This window comes from Gossypium arboreum, chromosome 5 (genome assembly GCF_025698485.1).
Source record: "Gossypium arboreum isolate Shixiya-1 chromosome 5, ASM2569848v2, whole genome shotgun sequence".
NCBI classification, from domain to species: domain Eukaryota; kingdom Viridiplantae; phylum Streptophyta; class Magnoliopsida; order Malvales; family Malvaceae; genus Gossypium; species Gossypium arboreum.
The window spans coordinates 86,425,635-86,447,111 of record NC_069074.1 but is presented as its reverse complement, the minus strand read 5'-3'; the positions used below and the strand labels follow the sequence as shown (position 1 = coordinate 86,447,111).

At 37.6% G+C, this 21,477-nt stretch overlaps 1 protein-coding gene and 1 non-coding gene across 2 annotated transcripts; one reads left to right on the top strand and one right to left on the bottom strand.

The window, feature by feature from the left end:
• Positions 1-290: 290 nt before the first annotated feature.
• On the top strand, positions 291-15,086 carry LOC108466076 (receptor-like protein EIX2). Its single transcript, XM_053027636.1, has 5 exons — positions 291-362; positions 12,297-13,277; positions 13,361-14,754; positions 14,847-14,978; positions 15,077-15,086. The coding sequence occupies exons 1-5, from the start codon at positions 291-293 to the stop codon at positions 15,084-15,086; spliced, it is 2,589 nt and encodes an 862-aa protein (XP_052883596.1).
• Positions 2,535-2,640, bottom strand: LOC128293472 (small nucleolar RNA R71). Its single transcript, XR_008283653.1, has one exon. It is a non-coding gene; the product is annotated as a small nucleolar RNA R71 (small nucleolar RNA).
• Positions 15,087-21,477: the final 6,391 nt, after the last annotated feature.

Here is a 21,477-nt window from a genome sequence, read left to right as displayed (position 1 = left end):
CGTAGGGGCAAGCTGAGCCCTAGGTTTATTGGGTCGTATCGGATTTTGAAACGTGTGGGACTGATTGCTTCTCAGTTGGAGCTACCCCAGAGTTAGACTATATCCATGATGTCTTTCATGTTTCAATGTTGAGGCGGTATCGGTCAAATCCATCTCACGTTGTCTCTATTGAGGAAATCGAGGTTAGATCGGACTTGACCTTTGATGAGGAGCCAATTTAGATTTTGGATCACGATATTAAGTTTCTGAGGAGGAAGTCATTTCATTAGTGAAGGTTCTGTGGTGGAATCATGGCTCTAAGAAAGCTACGTGGGAATTTGAAGACTCGATGCATTAGCAGTATCTTCATCTGTTCTGATCAGGTAAATTTCAAGGTCGAAATTTCATTTATGGGTAGAGTTGTAACACCCCAAATAATTTAATTCTACTTCTGTGAATTCTGACACAACTATGTATCTGCTTTAGTGGTTAAGTGTTCTGAGTGTGCGTATGGCGTCTTGGGTTCAAGTCTTACCCTTGACAAATATTGTTATTTTTGGAATTAAGCCCTATCTCTGTTTAGTGGCCTTATAATAAATTGTCTGCACATCCATATCAGAATGAGCCCACTGGTTCAAGTGGTAAGGTAGTTAGAGTGTTGGAGGTCCTATGTTCGAATCCCTACGTTAGTGATAAACGCCAAATTATACATGTTTTTACCCCAAATACTTAGCATATTTATGGATGTTTACTATTAGATTTGTGGATTTTGGTGCTCTTAATCCAGTTATTTCATGTTTTGTACTCAGGAGTGCACTAAGGATCAAAAGGAGCCAAAAATGAGCTAAAAAGGGACAAAATAGACCAAATCAAAAAGACCACACGGCCTAAGCCTTGCCACACGGACAGCTCACACGCCCGTGCCTTTCAAGGGTGTCGACCAAGGTTTACACGACTCACATGGCCTGGTAACCACGTCACACGGTCGTGGCACATGGGTGTGTCCCTGTTTCAAGGAGTTGTATTTTACACGAAAAAATGATACTTAGGGGGTAAGAAAACCAATCAAAATCCTATATAAACACCCTAAGTATGACCTAGAAAGGGAGCGGCCTCCTTGCCTCTCTGCCTCTCTCTCTAGAACTTTTTCTGGAACATAGAACCACATGCCGAGAATTACTTCAAAAAATCCAGGCGATCCATGATTTGATGTGCTTATGCAGAGGAGGAATAGACCCTGCCTAAGAGTAAATTTGGCATAATTAAGCAGAGTTGATCGGGCGCCTAGAAATAGGGTTACGAGATTTTGCTGGATTAGGTTGAAACCTAATAAGAGGATCCATAGATCGAGTTAATGCAACTCTAGAGTGTTAATTAGAGAAAAGTCTCAGTAATTCAATCTAGGGGTTAGATGTTATTAGTCTTGAATAGGGATAATAACTTAACTTAGGGATCTCTACGGAACAAGTCAAGTGAATAAATCGTTCGGTTCAGAGTCAAATAACAAGTGAAATCTAGGTGGATTCCTCCTTGGGTGTCTTCTTTATTAATTGCTTCTCTTCAAGTCTTTTTTCCAAATTCTCTCTTCGCTTTAATTAAATTAGTTAATTAGTTTAGATAATTAGTTTAATGAACAAACCCTTTTATTCTTAGGATAGATAATAAAGAGATAGGTATTACTAGTACTTTTGGTTCCCTTGGGTACAATATCCCAGTCTTGCCATTACTATACTGTTGTTCGATAGGTGCGCTTGCCTTTTCGTCGTGATAATAGTTAGTTTAGGTTTTATCTTTATAAATATTTATTACTTGTTACGAATCACTGCGATCAAGTTTTAGGCGCCGTTGCCGGGGAATTGAAATATTAGGAACACTAAATTTTTATTACTTTAGCCATTTATTTTTCTTGCAATTTAATTTAATTTAATTATTATTATTTATTAATTTACTTTTTCTTTCTCTTGGCAGGTTTCTATAGTTTATGACTAGAAGAAACTCGTCAGAACCCTTACTTTTTGATGAAGAAATCGATCGAACAGTTCGTAAAAATCAAAGAGAAATAGGGCGTAGTTTACGATACACAAAAAATGAACAAGAAGACAATACTCAACCTCCAACCGACGAGATGGCTGAAAACGAAGAAAATCAGTTGCCTCCTGCAATTACAGCTAATCAAAATCCTACTCCACGTACTATGTATGACTATGCTAAACCTTCTTTAACAGGAACTGAGTCTAGTATAGTTAGACCTGCTATTGCTGCGAATAATTTTGAATTAAAACCTAACACTATTCAAATGATACAACAGTTTGTTCAGTTTGATGGTTTGCAGGATGAAGATCCCAACACTCACTTAGCAAATTTCCTAGAATTTTACGATACATTCAAAATCAATGGCGTTTCTGATGATGTCATTCATCTTCGGTTATTTCCCTTCTCACTGAGAAACAAAGCTAAACAGTGGTTGAACTTGTTACCATGAGGGTCTATCACTACTTGGGAACAAATGACCGAGAAGTTTTTACTAAAATATTTTTCGTCGGCTAAAACGACTAAATTACGTAATGATATCTCTTCTTTTGTGCAGATGGATATACAAACACTTTACGAGGCATGGGAGAGATACAAGGACTTACTAAGAAGGTGCCCTCACCATGGATTACCTTTATGGCTGCAAGTTCAAACGCTCTACAATGGTGTGAATCCCTCAACAAGACAAAAGATTGACGCTCCTGCTGGCAAAACTATCAACGATAAAACACCAGAAGATGCCTATGAATTTATAGAGGAGATGTCACTGAATAACTATCAGTGGCAAGTAATGAGGACTAAACCAACAAAAGCAGCCGGCGTTTATAACATCGATTCAGTCACCATGCTCTCTAATTAGGTAGAACTTCTCAATAAAAAGATTGATAGTTTTCTTGGTTCTATCCTTCAATCCCACAACCAAAGAGGAATAAGTCAACTATATGGGTAATAATAACTTTAGATCTCAAAATAACCCATACAGTAATAATTACAATACAGGTTGGAGGAACCACCCAAATTTCTCTTGGGGTGGTCAAGCGAATCAAAAGCCACAAAATCCTCAGGGTTTTCAACAGCCACCTTATCAACAAGAGAAGAAGCAGAACCTTAAAGAGATGCTTTCAAAATTCATCTCGGTGTCAGAAACTCGTTTTTAAAATACCGAGACTGCACTTAAGAATAAACAAGCATCGATCCAAGGACTCGAAACTCAGATAGGCCAGCTATCCAAACTAATCTCCGAACGACCACAAGGTAGCTAACCAAGTAATACAGAACCTAATCCGAGGGAACACCTCAATGCAATTAGTGCCCAAGATAAGGAAGGATTCATTGCACCTGAGCCAGAGTTATAGCAAGACAACGCGATGAACAAAGGTCGAGAAGAGGTAAACAATGATGATCCTAAACAGGTAAGTACGAATTATGAACCTCGTGTGCCATATCCTAAAGCAATTATGAATGACAGAACAAAAGAACAATTCGGTAAGTTTGTCAAACTTTTAAAGAAATTACATACTAACTTACCCTTTATTGAAGTTCTTTCGCAGATGCCCAACTCAGCAAAATTCTTAAAGTAACTTCTGGCTAATAAAAGGAAATTAGACGCTACATCGCATGTGGAACTCAATGCAGTCTGCTCAGCTATTCTAAAGAATGAGCTACCTAACAAATTAAAAGATCCAGGGAGTTTTACAATCCCTTGTTTAATTGGTAGTCTATCTGTGAATATTGCTTTAGCTGATCTAGGGGTAAGTATAAATGTTATACCGTATAAAATGTTTAAACAACTAGGTCTCAGTAAACCCAAACAGACTAGGATGAGCATACAATTGGCTGACAAAACATTTCAATTTTCTAAGGGTATTATTGAAGATGTTCTCGTTAAAATTGATAAATTTATTTACCTAGTAGACTTTGTCTCCTTAGATATAGATGAGGATAACGAGGTACCTTTAATTTTAGGATGACCCTTTTTAGCAACTGCCAGAACCATTATTAATGTAGGCACAGGGGAGCTAACACTTCGTTCAGGTGACGACGCAGTAACACTCCAAGCACATGACTCAGTCAAAACCCCTAAGACTTAGGATAATGCCATAAACCTATCAATGAAAAACTAATATTCAATCGTCGTTGCAGGAACCTTCCTAAACCAAGAAAAAAAAGACAGTACGCTACTATCATGAAAAGAACAAAGATGTCCATGAAGAACGAAGGCTACGAATAGAGGAGCTAGACGAATGGCGAGAACACAAACTGAGAACACATGATAAACCAAAACTACGCTAAAACAAACCCGATACCTCTCCTAATTAACTTAAGGTAGGCGATAAAGTCTTACTAGGTGCCGTTGATCCTCACATTGTCACTACCATATCGAATGAGGAAATCCCTCTTACAGTACTCAATATTTTTCCATTTGGTACGGTGGAGGTGAGTCATCCCAAGTTCGACACTTTTAAGGTAAACAACACCTGATTAAAACCTTGTTTTAAGATTGATAGCAGGAAGGAGGAGTATGAACTCCTCAAACTACCATGATAAATCAACAGAGAGGTAAGTCGAGCTTAGACTATAAATAAGCGCTTCTCGGGAGGCAACCCGAGCACTAACATATTTTGATTTCTTTATTTTTATTTTTATTTTCTAACACTTTGAATCCTTAACTTAATCTTTGAATTGAAAAGCTTTTCAGCACATACGGCCAGGCACACGGACGTGCTTGAAGTCGTGGCTAAACAAGGGAAAAGACACGACCGTGCGAGACGGCTGTGTTGAAGCAGGACATGATTTCCCCAAAACACGGGGTGCGATAAAACTCCACGACATGCAACATGGCCGTGGGTGAACTTGATAGGAATAACACAGGCGTGGGATATAAACCCACGGGCATGCCAGGGACAGGGCTCGATTCTATTTCTTTGACAAGGGCATGTGACACGCCCGTGCTATTCAGCCGTGTACAACAATACACGGGCGTGGTACCATAACACACGGGCGTGGGAGAAGCGAACAATGTTAGGTAAGGCCGTGCGACATGGCCGTGGGCCACATACGCCCAAGACACACGGGCGTGTGATAGTAGTTGGGCACGACCACATTTGAAAAAATTCGAAAAACACGGGCTACTCTTACAGCACACGGGCGTGGCCCTAGGCTGTGTGCCCCTCCTCTATATAAACAAAGCACTGTTCATCTTCTTCCTCTATTCAAAACCCTAGCCAAAATTCACCCTCCCCCAACCCCTACTCCCTATTCTGGCCACCATTCCTTAGATTATCACTTCCCCAACCCCTAAACCACCCTCAAAGTCACTCCACTTGCATTAATCCCCATTTTCCCCTCCCTATACCCTCAATTTTCCCATCACATGGCTTCCTCCTTGTGTCACACAGCCATGCTCGCCACTACACACCAGTGCACCACCTTACAACAGCCCTTGGTTCACTTTCTCAACTTTATTTTTCCAATTTTTATTACTACATTAGTATTATACATGCTTTACATAGATATTGTCCTATTTGCTTTAGATAAGTTAGGAACTTGACTTAGAATTCTCTATATTTTATTTAAGCCACTAAATAGCATATACTAGTTCTTGGGCCTCTTGCTTAACTACTAATGTATCTTGGATTCTATCAATGCTCAATATTTTTAGGTACATTATGTCGTCATCGAGAGGAAAGAAGGCCGCGGTCTCATTGTCAAAGAGACGTTGAGGACCGGGTTCCTTCTCGATACGAGCTACAGTTGAAGTTCGACACTTGTTCCTTGAATTTCAACAAGCTTCGCAAGAGGAGCTATTTAGAGCAATTCAACCGTAGAACAAGTTTAGCTCGCTGATGCCATCCGCGCCCTCCTGTCTACAGACCCATGGGAACAGTTCTTCGCTATCACTGAGCCCACTTATTTAGAGCTAACCTTGGAATTATGCTCTACTTTTCATTTACAGGTGGTGATGAGGAACAATGACGACCTAGGCACCATTCACTTCTGATTAGGCGGTCTAGTTCGTGCGATAAGTGTCCCAGAGTTTGGAGTTGCTCTGGGACTTTACACCGATGAGTTTATGGAGGAGGAGGATATGAATGCACTCCCACCCAATATCCATATCTCCCCCTCCTTGTGCTGGAAGGCTTTGGCACCACTCTCTTCCACCTACGACCCCAGCCGCTCGAAGGCCTCAGCTCTCCCCCCTTCCTTCTGCTATCTCCATGCCATATTGGCTCACACATTGACCAAAAGGAGAGAGAGCACCGGCGTCGTCAATAGCCATGACGCCTACTATTTATGGTGCATTGCGAATGCACACGTGACTGATTTAGCATACTTCATTGCTTTCGCCATTCGCCATCAGACCGAGCGACATCGGAAGAGAGTGATCTCTATCGGCCCGTACGTGACGTACCTTACCAGACACTTCGGCCTCCTCGACATCGTAGCCCAGGTATCCGCGCTTACACTGATCGGTCAGATGTCCCCACAGGGCATCACGACTATGTTACAATGAGGATGATCGAGCGCTGACGTGGGACCGATTCTCCTCAGTACCGTCTCTCTCATGCCATTGACGAGGAGGATCTTGAAGAAATCCCTGATGATGTTCCCCCATAACACGAGGAGCCTTCCACCGCGCCACCTAGGGAATGACCAGTTCATGCGACTGTTTTATTGGCGCACTTTTCTGACCGACTCGCTCACTTCGAGCAGTATTGCACTACACAGTTCGAGATGATTCACGAGCGAGATCGGTGACAGAACCGACAGATGGATGACAAGCAGACCATGATGCAGCAGCTATGCCAGTACTTTCACATCGACACTCCAGCACCACCACCTTAGGGCCCCACCGACGAGGATCATTGAATCCTCTTATCTTTTTTTTTATTTCTATTTCTATTTATATTTTTATGTTTATTTTTGGTTATTATTTTCTTTTTAAAGACATATCTATATTAGTAAATTTTATTTTTTCTTTTCTGGTATTTCTAACAAGTAATTCCACTACGCTCTCTTTCACACCAACTCTTAATAAGCTCTTCATGATTCTACAGACTTCCAAGCAAAGTTACTAGGAATATTTTACAGAATGAGGAAACAAATAGGGAACAATACCTAACAAGTGTCATGTTCAACGACTCAATTTCTTTATCTAGCCAAGAATAGTGGCCGCTACCATTTTCCCCTAACACTCCATCCTCAAAATCAAGCTCCGCATCCTTCTAACAGGGAGTTTCACCTCTTTCCCTCTTATGATTTTCTTTGAATAGTCTATCTTTGTACATTGAGGGCGTACATCTTAAGTATGGGGGGTGAACATGAAACCTAACTTTTTGCATTATTCTCAAATCCCTGAATTTGGTCTTGCGTTTAAGTGATTTTCTCATAATATTGATAGAATGAATTCTGATTGATCTATAACTATTGTTGGTATGTCATGAATTAGACCATGAGAATTATGCATGATTATTTGATTATAGGACATTAGAGAATCGAGCATGATAAGTTGATATTTTGAGAACTAAAATTTTTAGACTATTTTCCTAAATCGAGGTATTATCTTGAAATCTTAAGTATACAAGAATGACATCAAAAACCCAAATTTTTGGTGAGATTTTTGAGCCTTTTGAGCATATAACTTTCTTTCTTACTCACTTCTTCTGTGGTTTGAGTGTGTCAACATTGAACTGTTATTCTAGAACTTGCTTCAATTATAAATGTCAAGATCACACGTATGATTTGATATGCTGAGATGATAAAGGCACTTAGGATTTAACCCACTTAATCCATAAAAAGCTTTCCCACACAATTAAACCCTTAGTGAACCCCCATTGAGCCTACTAACCCTTTTTCATTGATTAACCCTTATCATTAACCCATTAACCCATTATTGTTGAAATCCTCTTATTTAACCCGTTTTGTCGAGATTGAATTTAATATTGTTACCTCACTATGTTCACCATTTTTTTTGTTACTGAATCGTGAAGTATGATTTCTATATTGTATTGACTAGATTTGTTCTTAAAAAAAACTCAGTAGTATTAGTGTAATTCTCAGCAAGCTAAAGTTGTGAGGAACTCATGTAAAATAGTTCTAGATTTTTGTTTGTGGTTCAATAATTAATTTTTTAATAGTGGGGTAACATATTGAAATTATCTCGATTCTAACCCTTGTTTCTTCAACTTGTATCCATATCTGTAACCTAAACCCCATTACAACCATACAAAGACCTTTTAATTAGTGTGTCATATCATTTACAAGTAGTAGAGATTTGATTTTCATGCAAGCCTATAGTAATAACTTTTCATGTTAGACAATCAAGTGTTTAATCTTGAACCTTAAACATTTTGAGTGATTTGAGTGAATCTTTAGTGAGGATGTCATCTCTTGTATATTTAGGACTAAATGCCCCTATAGTTAAATTCTCACTATATAAATTTCCATGGAGTAGTTTGTAACATTATTAGTAATGATTATGTGATTGAAAAGAATGAATTCTAGCAGTAAGTGAGAATTTTGCTTGAGGACAAGCAAATGCTTAAGTGTGGGGGTATTTGATGAACACCATATTATACATGTTTTTACCTCAAATACTTAGCATATTTATGGATGTTTACTATTAGATTTGTGGATTTTGGTGCTCTTAATCCAGTTATTTCATGTTTTGTACTCATGAGAGCACCAAGGATCAAAAGGAGCCAAAAATGACCTTAAAAGGGGACAAAACGAACCAAATCGAGAAGACCACACAGCCTAAGCCTTGCCATACGGGCAGCTCATACACCCGTGCCTTTCGAGGGTGTCGACCAAGGTTTACATGACTCACACGGCCTGACTATTGAACCCACACGACTGTGGCAATTTAACGGATCAAACACGGTCTGGCAATCACGTCACACAGCCGTGGCACACGGGCGTGTCCCTTTTTCAAGGAGTTGTATTTTACACGAAAAAAGGATACTTAGGGGGTAAGAAAGCCAATCAAAAGCCTATATAAACACCCTATGACCTAGAAAGGGAGCGGCCTCCCTGCCTCTCTCTCCATAACTTTTTCTAGAACACAGAACCACACGCCGGGAATTACTTGAAGGAAGCCAGACGATCCATCTCAAAAGCCGGAGCTACTCCAAGACTAAAGATCTCTCTCAGAATTCCTTCAGGGGTTTTAGAGTTTTCTTTATGTTTTGTTATTTTCATACTTTTGAGATGTGCTCTTATTTTATTATGAACTAAACCCCTTAGATACCTAAGGGGGATAAAACCTATGATGGATCTTGTTATTATAGTCTGAATTGTATGATAAATACTTGATTTGTTCTTAATTATGTGTTTTTAATGCTTGAGTTAATATTCCGGTATTAATTCATGATTTGATGTGCTTATGCAGAGGAGGAATAGACCCTGCCTAAGAGTAGATTTGGCATAATTAAGCGGGGTTCATCGGGCGCATAGAAATAGGGTTATGAAATTTTACCGGATTAGGGTGAAACCTAATAAGGGGATCCATAGATCGAGTTAATGTAACCCTAGAGTGTTAATTAGAGAAAAGTCTTGGTTATTCAATCTAGGGGTTAGATGTTATTAGTCTTGAATAGGGATAATAACTTAACTTAGGGATATCTACGGAACAAGTCAAGTGAATAAATCGTCTAGTTCAGAGTTAGATAACAAGTGAAATCTAGGTGGATTCCTCCTTGGGTGTCGTCTTTATTAATTGCTTCTCTTCAAGTCTTTTTTCCAAATTCTCTCTTCACTTTAATTAAATTAGTTAATTAGTTTAGATAATTAGTTTAATAAACAAACCCTTTTATTCTTAGGCTAGATAATAAAGAGATAGGTATTGCTGATAATAAAGAGATAGGTATTGCTAGTACTTTTGGTTCCCTTGGGTACGATATCCCAATCTTGTTATTACTATACTATTGTTCGATAGGTGCACTTGCCTTTTCGTCGTGATAATAGTTAGTTTCAGTTCGATCTTTATAAATATTTATTACTTGTTACGAATCACTGCAATTAGTTAACGAGGGTGTTATATTTTTGCTCTGTTATCTGATAGAGTTCCGGTTGAGTTGAAATTCTGAGGGAGTTATCAGTAGTGGGGTAGTGGAGAGAATTAAGGGATTTTGGAAATATCTGATTAGTTTTTGTTTTTCTCCCCCTTCCAAAAAATTAACGTCATTTTCTCTGTGTTTCTTCTTCTTTCTTTTCCTTCTTCCTTTCTAACGTTTCGAATCTTTCTTTTTGCCGTGGTAATTTTGTGGTACGTTGTTTTGTTGTCATCGTGCATTTTGGGTAAGTGAGGTTTTGTTGTTTGCTAGTTTCAGTTTTGTTAAAGTTTATTCGAATGGTGGAGTTTCTTATTTATGGGGTTTTTTTGAAAGAATAGTAATTCATTAGGAACGTTATGTGCAAGAACTGATAGGGAACCTTTTGTTAGAGCTCTGACGATTTAGAACGTGTTAACAGTGGTTGTCGTTGGTGGTAAGTAAGTTTCTTATCGATTCCTTATTATCGAATTTGTTAGCAAATCCACTAAATCGTTGATGGGTATTCTATTTTTTAGGCTTTTAGAAGCTTGAGATTATTTTTCATCGAAACGATACTAGGTGTGTACTCGAAATGCTGAAAATGAGTTTTTGGCAAAAGCCGAAAAGGCCACTGTTGACGCTACACAGGCGTGTGCGCACTAGTGTGGTAGGCCATGTGCAAGAACACGGCCGTGTGGTTGACGAAGGCATGGCCGTGTGGGCCAGATAGGCTAGGCCAAGTTGGGCATGTGCGCCACACGAGTGTGTGAATTCTGGGCTAGGCCGTATGGACCACACGGGCAAGGCCAATCTGGGGGTGTGGGCCCATATTGGCATGTAGGCCCATTATACTGAAATTTTTCGTAAGGTCGCACAGGTCGTCCTAATCGACTATGGGCCTACCATAGGGTCGGTAAAGGCTATATGAATCCTAAAACTATGTGACCTGTTAGACTGTAATACTGTTCTGAGTATGACTATGTTATGCATATCTGTTATTTATTTATAGAAGCATATTTAACATGTTTTATCTGTTTATTCTGTATGTATGCTCTGTATCTGTTTTGGGGTGAGATTAGTATATCAAGAGGAAATATTTTGATCAGCGTTAAACGCCTATATTCTGGCAGCTTGGCTGCATATTATATCGAATATGTGTCTTAATGACACAACGTGGTGTGTAGGGATGGGTGGGTGTTTTTAACCCCACATGGTGTGATGGGATGGTCAGAAATGGTGTGTAGAGGATGGGGGTAGGATTTTTCATATTTGTATCTGTATTTGATTCTGTTACTGTATCTAAAAAGGACATGAGTCCGTATCTGTATCTGTTTATGGTTATGTATATGATGATTGTATGCTTGCATGCTTAATTCTGTTGGGTTACACACTGAGTTTACGTAAACTCAACTCTGTTTGTCTATTTCTGTTTAGGTAATCCATAGACTTAGGCGGATCGGTGCGGAAGAGACTCAGTGGCGACCACTTTTTTGTAAATATTGTTAAAACTTAGTTCATTTGGTTTATTCTAAATTTTGGACTAATTTGAGAGTTGTAATTTTTGGGGACTCTTTGGACTCTTTGGTTTTTACTTGATTTTTGGATTTATTTGCTTAAAATGTTGCATGTTTGATAAAATGTTTTATGAAGTCGACGAATTTTACTTAATCAAGGTTTTCCTTAAAAATACAAATTTGATTTCAAAAACGTATCGATTTGTTAAGCTTCCGCTGTAAAATAGAATTTGGCTAATAAACCAATTAATTAATGTTTTCAAAAATGGAGGTAAAACATGTTAGTTAATTAACCGAAACGATTTTACATAACTAAACATATTATTTGCGACATCACTATATTCGGCCATAACGTCTAGACCAAATTTAGGTGTTACACTTTCTTATTACATTAATTATATAATAATATTAAATAATTCAAACCCTATAGTTTACTAATACTGAAATAAGAAACTAAGTCGTCCATTAAAGGTTGAATAGTGTGGAAAATGATAAATGCATGTTTCAACTCTATTAATGCAAATCTTAAATAATTAAATACATCCCTATAGTATGAATGCTCATATTCCATTCATGTTGGGTCTTTATAAAGGGGACTTTCCTCAGCTATTAGCATTCAGAATTTAAACAACAAAACACAATTTCATTTCCTCTTGCTTCATATTTCATGATTACGGTGTCAAGTATGAGGTCTCATAAACTTGTTTTATTTTTTGCAATATCTTGTCTTCTTCTTCAGGAGAAATGCACCGATGCTAGTGCGAGACTATTGTGCAAAGAGAGTGAGAGAAAAGCGCTACTTGAATTTAAGCACAACCTTCAAGCTATGGATTCGTCAGGCCACGATGCCCTTTCTTCATGGAAAAGTGAGGAGTGCTGTCTTTGGGATGGTGTCAATTGCAACAGCCTTACAGGACACGTTGAAATGCTCGATTTTATGTACCGGTCATGGTTTGTAGCAGGTACAATTAGCCCTTCACTGCTTAAACTACATCATTTGACTTCTTTAAATTTCTTCGGTAATGATTTTAATGGAAGTCTCATACCAGAGTTTTTTGGATCTTTGAAAAACTTGAAATTACTGGATCTTTCTAATGCTAATTTTGGAGCTCCAATTCCTTCTCAACTTGGAAATCTTTCAATGTTGGAGACTCTTGGATTGGGTGGCAACAGCATAGGCATGACGTTTCGCCATAATTTCAAAAAAATGTTCAGTATTGGAAAACTTGAGTGGGTTTCCCATCTTTCTCGTTTGAAACAGGTTGATCTTAGTTTCACTAACCTGAGTAATGCAAATGATTGGTCTCAAGTCATTAGCCACCTTCCTTTCCTTGAAGAACTAGTTATGACGGAGTGTGATCTTCCAAGCATATCTTCTTCATCACCTTCTTCTGCTAACCATTCTAAATCTCTCACCCATCTCGATCTCTCTGCTAATAATCTCCCTTCTTCTGCCATATATCCATGGCTGTTTAATGTTAGCCGCAACCTTGTTTCCCTTAATCTCTCAAGAAACCAGTTGAAAGGTCCAATTCCAGAAGGTTTCGGCAACATGATGGCTATTAATGAACTTCATTTGAGTGATAATCTTTTGATATTAGCTGAGAATCAAGTTAGGGGAGATTCCGTGTTGAATGAAATCGTAAAACTACCATATATTACGGTTCTAGATCTTGGGTACAACCTTTTAAAGGGATCCATAAGCAAAAGCATTGGACAAGTTTCCAACCTACAAGTCTTGCGGCTTGTAGGGAATTCTTTGTGATTTCCGAAGCTCATTTCTCAAATTTCACCTATTTACAGGAGTTGGATTTATCCTACACTTATTTGACTTTGAAATTCTACTCCGGATGGATTCCTACTTTTAAACTGATTCAAATAAAGCTTTGCTCTTGCAAGTTAGGGCCTCGTTTCCCAGTTTGGATTCGGACTCAAACGGACGTCGAAATCCTTGATATTTTTGCTTCAGGAATTTCAGATTCTCTTCCCTATTGGTTTTGGGACCCATTTCAGAGATTAAAGTACATAAACATGTCTTTCAATCAGATCAGTGGTACTTTTCCAAATAAATCTATCACCGTAAGACATCTAGATCTAAGCTCTAATAATTTCTCAGGACCATTGCCACATTTTTCTTTAGACTCTATGAATATGAGGACCATCAACCTTTCCAAAAACAAGTTTACTGGTACAATCTCTCCAATTTGTAGTATTACCGGTCAAAGTTTTTTAGTATGGCTTGATCTCTCAAATAATCTATTTTCTGGAGTGCTTCCGGACTGTTTTGGAAGTTTCCCGTCTTTAACAGCTTTGAATTTGGGTGATAATAGTTTCTCAGGCTCACTTCCAAGCTCCTTAGGATCTCTGACTTCTCTTGAAATGCTCAGTTTACGTGGTAATAAATTCTCTGGAGAATTACCTTCATCTTTACAGAGTTGTACCAAGTTAAAATTTCTGGACTTGAGTGATAATGAATTATCAGGAGAAATACCTATGTGGATCGGCCAGAGGCTTTCATCATTGGTTTCTCTTAGCCTTCAACGGAATCAGTTCTGGGGAAGGATTCCTCATCAACTTTGTGGATTGAAATATCTACAAATCTTAGACCTATCTGTAAATAAAATTTCGGATACTGTACCACCATGCCTCAATAATTTCACTTCCATGGCAGAAAAAGTGAGTTTAGATCGAAGAATTGAGCATCACCTCTCAGATGTAGTGTCTTTTGAATGGTTAGCTCTGGTTCAGGTTAGGTATGTTGATGAGGCATTGCTTACATGGAAAGGAACAAAGCAAAACTATCCACAACTTGGACTGCCACTAGCCATTGATCTCTCTTGTAACAAATTAACAGGAGAGGTTCCTGAAGGATTAAGTAGTCTTCAAGAACTGGTTGCATTGAACTTGTCAAGAAACCTTTTAACCGGAAAATTTATTCAAAATATTGGGCATCTAAGACAACTAGAGGTGCTTGACCTGTCAAGAAACAAGTTTTCAGGAAACATCCCTACGAGCTTGACTGAATTAACATTTCTAAGTATCTTGGACTTGTCTTACAATGAGTTGTCTGGAAAAATTCCAACCAGCACTCAACTACAGAGCTTTGATCCTTCATCATTTTCCCATAATAGAGGACTTTGTGGTCCTCCTGTTTCACCGAATTGCTCAATGGGGGACCACCTCCTGGTAAACCTGCAGTAGGAGGTGAGGAAGATTGTGATGAGTTCATGAAATGGTTTTACACTGCCATGGGACTTGGATTTGCAATGGGTTTTTGGGGGTTTTGCAGTGTTGTGTTCTTCAAACGTTCATGGAGGCATTCATATTATCGTTACTTGGATGATGCAAAGGATTGGGTTTATGTTTCAGTTGTTCTGCTGAAAACAAGATTAGTGACTAGAATTAGAGCTCTTTCAACAAGGTAACAAATTTGATTTCTTCACTCCTTAATGAAGTTCTTTCAACGTTGAGAAATATATCCTTAACTAAATAACAAAGTTCTATATGATTGTTTTTCAGGTCTGATTAGAACTGCAACTGAAGGTGATTTTCCTGCACGAGAGAAGATCTTAATAAAAAAAAAATCATAAATTAATACATGTTTGTCTTTTTTATGATTTCCAATTCCTATATATCAAGAAGTGATTTGTGACCACTTTTTGACTTCCTTGTAATAGTTTATCTTATATTTGGTTTGTATATTTCTTTTCTTGTAATAAGAAGGAAAATTATATTGATTGGAAAAAATATATCAAGTTATAACATTAGTTTCTATAAAATATTGAAAGTCTTCTTCATTTTTAGGCTTAACTTATAAATTGGTATTTAAATTTTATTTTATTTTTTAAATTTTGATACCTAATTTAATTTTTATTTTTATTTTGCACAAGTGGTATTTAAACTACTTATTATCAAGGAAGATGAGGAGTTTGAAGTTGGCCCTCAAAGATTGGAATGAAAAACCTGATGGTACTGTAGATATATATATATATATATATATATATATGGAATTGATAGAGGAAAATAAAATCAGAGTTGGATAATAACAACAATCATAAAGCTCTGAATGGTTTGGAAATAGAAGAGCTTGGTCGGTTGAATATGGTGCCGTAGGAAGTTATCAAGTTCCGTGAGGCGGTATGGTGTGAAAATACTGTTAGAATTAAGTGACCCAAATTATTATTTAAATAAAATACGATGGAAAATAAAATAAAAGTAAAATCCATATAGAACTAGACTTCTTTTATTTTATTTTAGAATAAGGTTTTAAACCTTATTAAACTCCATCTATTTTATATTGATTAGGATAAGGTGTTTCAATCCTACTAGAATATGGCTTTGCAAGCCTATAAATAGACATAGTCTATTCCTCTTGTATTTGAGTAAAAAAATTTTTCGACATAGTGAATTTTCTTCTCCTCGCCGTGGTTTTTTTCCGAAAGGGTTTCCACGTAAAATTTATGTGTTCTTTATTTTTATTTATTTTATTCTATTTTATTTTTCACAAATTGGTATCAAAGCTTAGGGTTATTCATCTCGATCACGGTAATGGCGTCTTTGAAGTATGAAATTCATTGTTGGATCGCAACACCGATTTGCGTTGTGGCAAATTAAGATGCAAGCGATTCTTGCAGATGGATCTAGAGGATGCCCCGCTAGGATAGATAAGATGCCTTCGACATTAACAGATGAAGAGAAGAAGCGTAAGGATCGAAAGGCATTAACACAATTACATCGCATTTGTCCAACGAAATTTTGCAGGATGTGATGAAAGAGAAAGCGCCATTGCATTATGGAAGAGGCTAGAACAAATATGTATGTCGAAAACTCTAACAAGCAAGTTGCATATGAAGCGGCGTCTTTATGCTCATCGTTTGGAGGAAGGTGCGTCGTACACGAACACTTAATGTGTTTAAAGAAATTCTCTCAAACTTGGAGGCCATGGAGGTTCAAGTATGATAAGGAAGATCTAGGGTTGATTCTACTTTGTTCGTTGCCCCGTCTTATTCAACCTTTAGAGACACGATTTTATATAGCCATGAGTCTCTCACAATTGATGAGGTTTATGATTCTTTAACCTCGTATGATAAGATGAAGCATCTTGTGGTTAAACCCAACTCTCGGGAGAGGGTCTCATTGTTCGTGGGAGACAAGACCGGAATGTTGATGATGATCGTGGTAGAACACAGAACGGAATCCTCGTGGTAAATCTAAGGGTAGATCGAAATCTTCAAGCAGAGGTAAAACTTGCAACTTCGCAAGAAGAAAGGGCACATTAAATCTGAGTGCTATAAGCTACAAAGTAAGATTAAAAGGAGGCTGCGAATCAAAAGGAAAACAGCGAGAAAATTCGGTGAAGCGATGTTGTAGAAGACTACAGCGATGGTGAACTTCTAGTTGCTTCATCAATGATTCTAAAGTGCGCGAGTGGATACTTGATTCAGCTGCACCTTCCACATGAGTCCCAATCGGGATTGGTTTACAACTTATGAAACGAGATCTGAAGGTGTTGTTTTGATGGGAAATAATGCTTCATGTAAAATCGCGGTGTTGGAACAATTAAAGTTAAGATGTTTGATGGAGTTGTCGAACACTTAGTGACGTGCGGCATGTTCCGAATTGAAAAGAAATTTAATTTCATTGAGTACTCTTGATTCAAAAGATGCAGATACACAGTGAAAGTGGGGTTTTAAAGATTTCAAAGGGTCCTTGTTGTGATGAAAGGGCAAAGAAAGATTGCCAAGTTATATGTTTCTGAGGTTCTATCATTATCGGTGATGCAATTGTCGCTTCCTCTTCCTTGTCGATGATGATATTACTAAACTTTGGCATATCGCCTAGGGCATATGAGTGAGAATGGCATGGCGAATTAAGCAAAGAGGACTTCTTAATGGGCAAGGAATTTGCAAACTGAATTTCTGTGAGCCTTGTGTTTTGGGAAGCAAAGAGAGTTCGATTCACTAGAGGAATCCATAACACGAAGGAAGCGTTGGAGTATATCCATTCGATCTGTGGGGCCGTCCGAGTGCCTTCGAGAGGTGAAGCTAATTATATGCTAACCTTTATTGATGATTTTTCCAGAAAAGTTTGGGCGTTCTTCCTGAAGCAGAAAAGCGATGTGTCTTCCACATTTAAGTCTTGGAAAATTATGATTGAAAACAGACGGGAAAACAGATAAAATACCTCCGCATGCAGACAATGGCTTAGAGTTACGTTCGATGAGTTTAATAGATTGTGCAAGTCGAAGGATCATGAGACACTTGACAGTTCGTCATACTCCACACAAAAGCGGCGTTGCGAGCGAATGAACGAAGCGATCATGGAGAAGGTTCGATGTATGTTGTCAAATGCCAACTTATGAAGTCATTTTGGGCGACGACCTCTCTGCATGTTTTTGATCAACCGATCTCCATCCGTTGCCATTGAGAAAAGACTCCACAAGAGGTATGGTGCGGTAATCCGCTAATTATTACGATTTAAAGATTTTTGGGTGTCCTGCGTATGCTCATGTTGATAATGGAAAATTGGAACCGAGATCCATTAAATGCGTTTTCTTGGTTATAAAGTGGTGTAAAAGGCTATAAGTTATGGTGTCTGAAAATAGAAAAGTTGTGATTAGCAGAGATGTTGTTTTTGATGAAACTGCTATGCTACCTAACTTATCTCTTAAAGACTCTTCCAATAAAGAAAACCAAAAGCAGGTGGAGCATCAGATTAATACAGAATCAACTCCTCAAGCCAGTACAAAAATTGAGAATAGAGTTGCTTCTTCACCACAATACTCTATCGCCAAAAACAGGACAAGAAGAGAAATTAAACCTCCAAAGAAGTATGCCGAGGTTGATCTAGTTGCTTATGCTTTAAATGTGGCTGAAGATATAGATGCGAATCAAGAGCCATTTAATTATTCTGAGGCGATTAGCTGTGAAGACTCAGAAAAGTGGATGTTTGCTATGCAAGAGGAGATGGAATCACTCCACAAAAAGCAGAACATGGGATCTTGTAAAACTTCCTAAAGGTAAAAAGGTCATTCGTTGTAAATGGGTGTTTAAAAAGAAAGAAGGGACTCGGGAGTTGAAGAACCGGATATAAAGCAAGGCTTGTTGCAAAGGGTTACAGATCAAATTCGAGTGGACTTCACAGATGTGTTCTCTCCGGTTGTTAAGCATAGTTCGATTCGAGCTTTGCTTGGTATTGTTGCCATGCATGATTTGGAGCTTGAGGTTAGATGTAAAAGCGCATTTTGCATGGAGAACTTGAGGAAGATATTTACATGCAACAACCAGAGGGTTTTATAGTCTCGAAAAAGAAGACTATGTTTGCTTCTTGAAAAAGTCCCTTTACGGTTTGAAACAGTCACCAAGACAAATGGTACAAGAGGTTTGATTCCTTTATGACTTCTCATGATTTCAAAAGAAGTAGTTTTGACAGTTGTGTCTACTTTAAGAAAAAGCAGTTGATGGTTCTTTTGTGTATCTACTTCTTTATGTTGATGACATGTTGATAGCGACAAAAGATAAAGAGAGATAAGAAAGGTTAAAGCCCAACTAAGTGAAGAATTTGAGATGAAAGATTTAGGACCAGCAAAGAAGATACTTGGTATGGAGATTCTCGAGATAGAAAAGCAAGTAAATTGTACCTAAGTCGGAAGGGTACATTGAGAAAGTTCTTTTGAGTTCAATATCAGAGTGCTAAGCTGTTAGTACTCCTTTAGCGACCCATTTCAGACTTTCATCGGCCTTATCTCCTCAATCGATAATGAGATTGAGTATATGTCACATGTTTCATACTCTAGTGCAGTAGGATCTCTCATGTATGCTATGGTTTGTTCACGTCGATTTATCATATGCGATCGGTGCGGTTAGCGAGATACATGGCGAATCTGGTAAAGAACACCGGAAAGCGATTCGATGGATTTTAAGATACTTACGAGGCACTACTAATGTTTGCTTACAGTTTGGAAGAACTAAAGATGGAGTTATAGGGTATGTTGATGCTGATTTTCTTGGAGACCTTGATAGAAGAAGATCTCTCACGAGTTACGTCTTTACAATCGGAGGTTGTGCAATTAGTTGGAAAGCCACTTTGCAAACTACGATCGCTTTGTCTACCACTGAAGTTGAGTACATGGCGATTCTTGAGGCTTGTAAAGAAGCTATTTGGTTGAAGGGACTATTTAGTGAACTCAATGAAGACCTTCAAATCAGCACGAGATTTTGTGATGAGAGTGCCATCTTTCTTACAAAAGATCAAATGTTTCATGAGAGAACAAAACACATTGATATTCGGTATCATTTTGTTCGTGATATTATTGCTCGTGGTGATATTGTTGTGAGCAAAATTAGCACTCATGAAAATCCTGCAGATATGATGACTAAGTCACTTCCTATAACCAAGTTTGAGCATTGCTTAGACTTGGTTGGTGTTCATTGTTGAAGTTAAACCCTTAAGGGTTTTTGGAAGAGGTGAAGAACTTGTTTATTGAAAGTTCGCGATGAAGAACTTGTTCATTGAGAATTTGTGTCAAGGTGGAGATTGTTAGAATTAAGTGACCCAAATTCTTATTTAAATAAAATACGATGGAAAATAAAATAAAAGTAAAATCCATATAGAACTAGACTTCTTTTATTTTATTTTAGAATAAGGTTTTAAACCTTATTAAACTCCATCTATTTTATATTGATTAGGATAAGGTGTTTCAATCCTACTAGAATATGGCTTTGCAAGCCTATAAATAGACATAGTCTATTCCTCTTGTATTTGAGTAAAAAAAAATTTTCGACATAGTGAATTTTCTTCTCCTCTGCCCGTGGTTTTTTTCCCGAAAGGGTTTTCACGTAAAATTTATGTGTTCTTTATTTTTATTTATTTTATTCTATTTTATTTTTCACAAATACACAGAGGCCTTCGTTACAAGAAAAGAAATCCAACTCTGCCTTTTTTTCATAAAGCAATTATTTTTTTTAGAGGGGCATTGAGAGACATAAGAAGTGGCTTATGCTCTATTATCTGTACTAATTGCATCGACGTTGATTATTGGTATGGTTAGAATGTGAAACTCCCGTTAGTATGTAATATAGTTTGCGTGTGCATTGGAGTGGCAGTTGGAAAGAAATTATAGATGTGGATGTTGCGGAATCTAGTCATTGGTATTGACTATGGTATTGATCAGCTATGTTGAGTTTATTTCGTATTTGTTCAATGGCAATTGTTGCGTGTAAATAAATGATGCAAATGTGCAAGTATACTTATCGTTCAAGTAATAAAATGATAAGTAAGTATCGTCTCCACAGGGATCAAACATTGATTAAAAATTGAGTAAGTTATTATTTTAATCCTACTAACTAAACTGAGCATAAGGAAAAAATCTCAATTTGTTAAAGATGTTTGATGAATGTACTAATAAAATCAAAGAGAAATGAAAAATATGATATGGCAATTAAAATTTTGTGGCAAATTATAAAGAATATTAAAGAGTATTTCTGTTGCTGAATGAATAAGGTTGGAATTATTTAGGTGATATGTTCATATGATAATAATGCCATGGCAAAATTTTGACTATCCTATAGCTCATAGAATCACTGCTGTAATCTGTCTCTTTCGATAGCTAGATCTTAAGTTAATATTCTGAGTCTTTGTACATTTAGAGGACTCAGGAATACATTGAATGTTCTTCTCCGTACAAGTCGCAACATCTATGTCTAGAGTGCTAGAAGTATTCTATCGAGTACTTGCTTGCATCAATCAATTCATAATCCAGCGTACTTAATCTTTTCAGATTTAAATCTACCTCAAAACACAAAATACAATCAACTATGTTTAGAGCTTGCATGCAATAAACCATAATATATACATATTTTCACCTCATGCTTGGCATATTTATGGATGATTTTTTCTTGTTTTCATTGAATTTGATACTC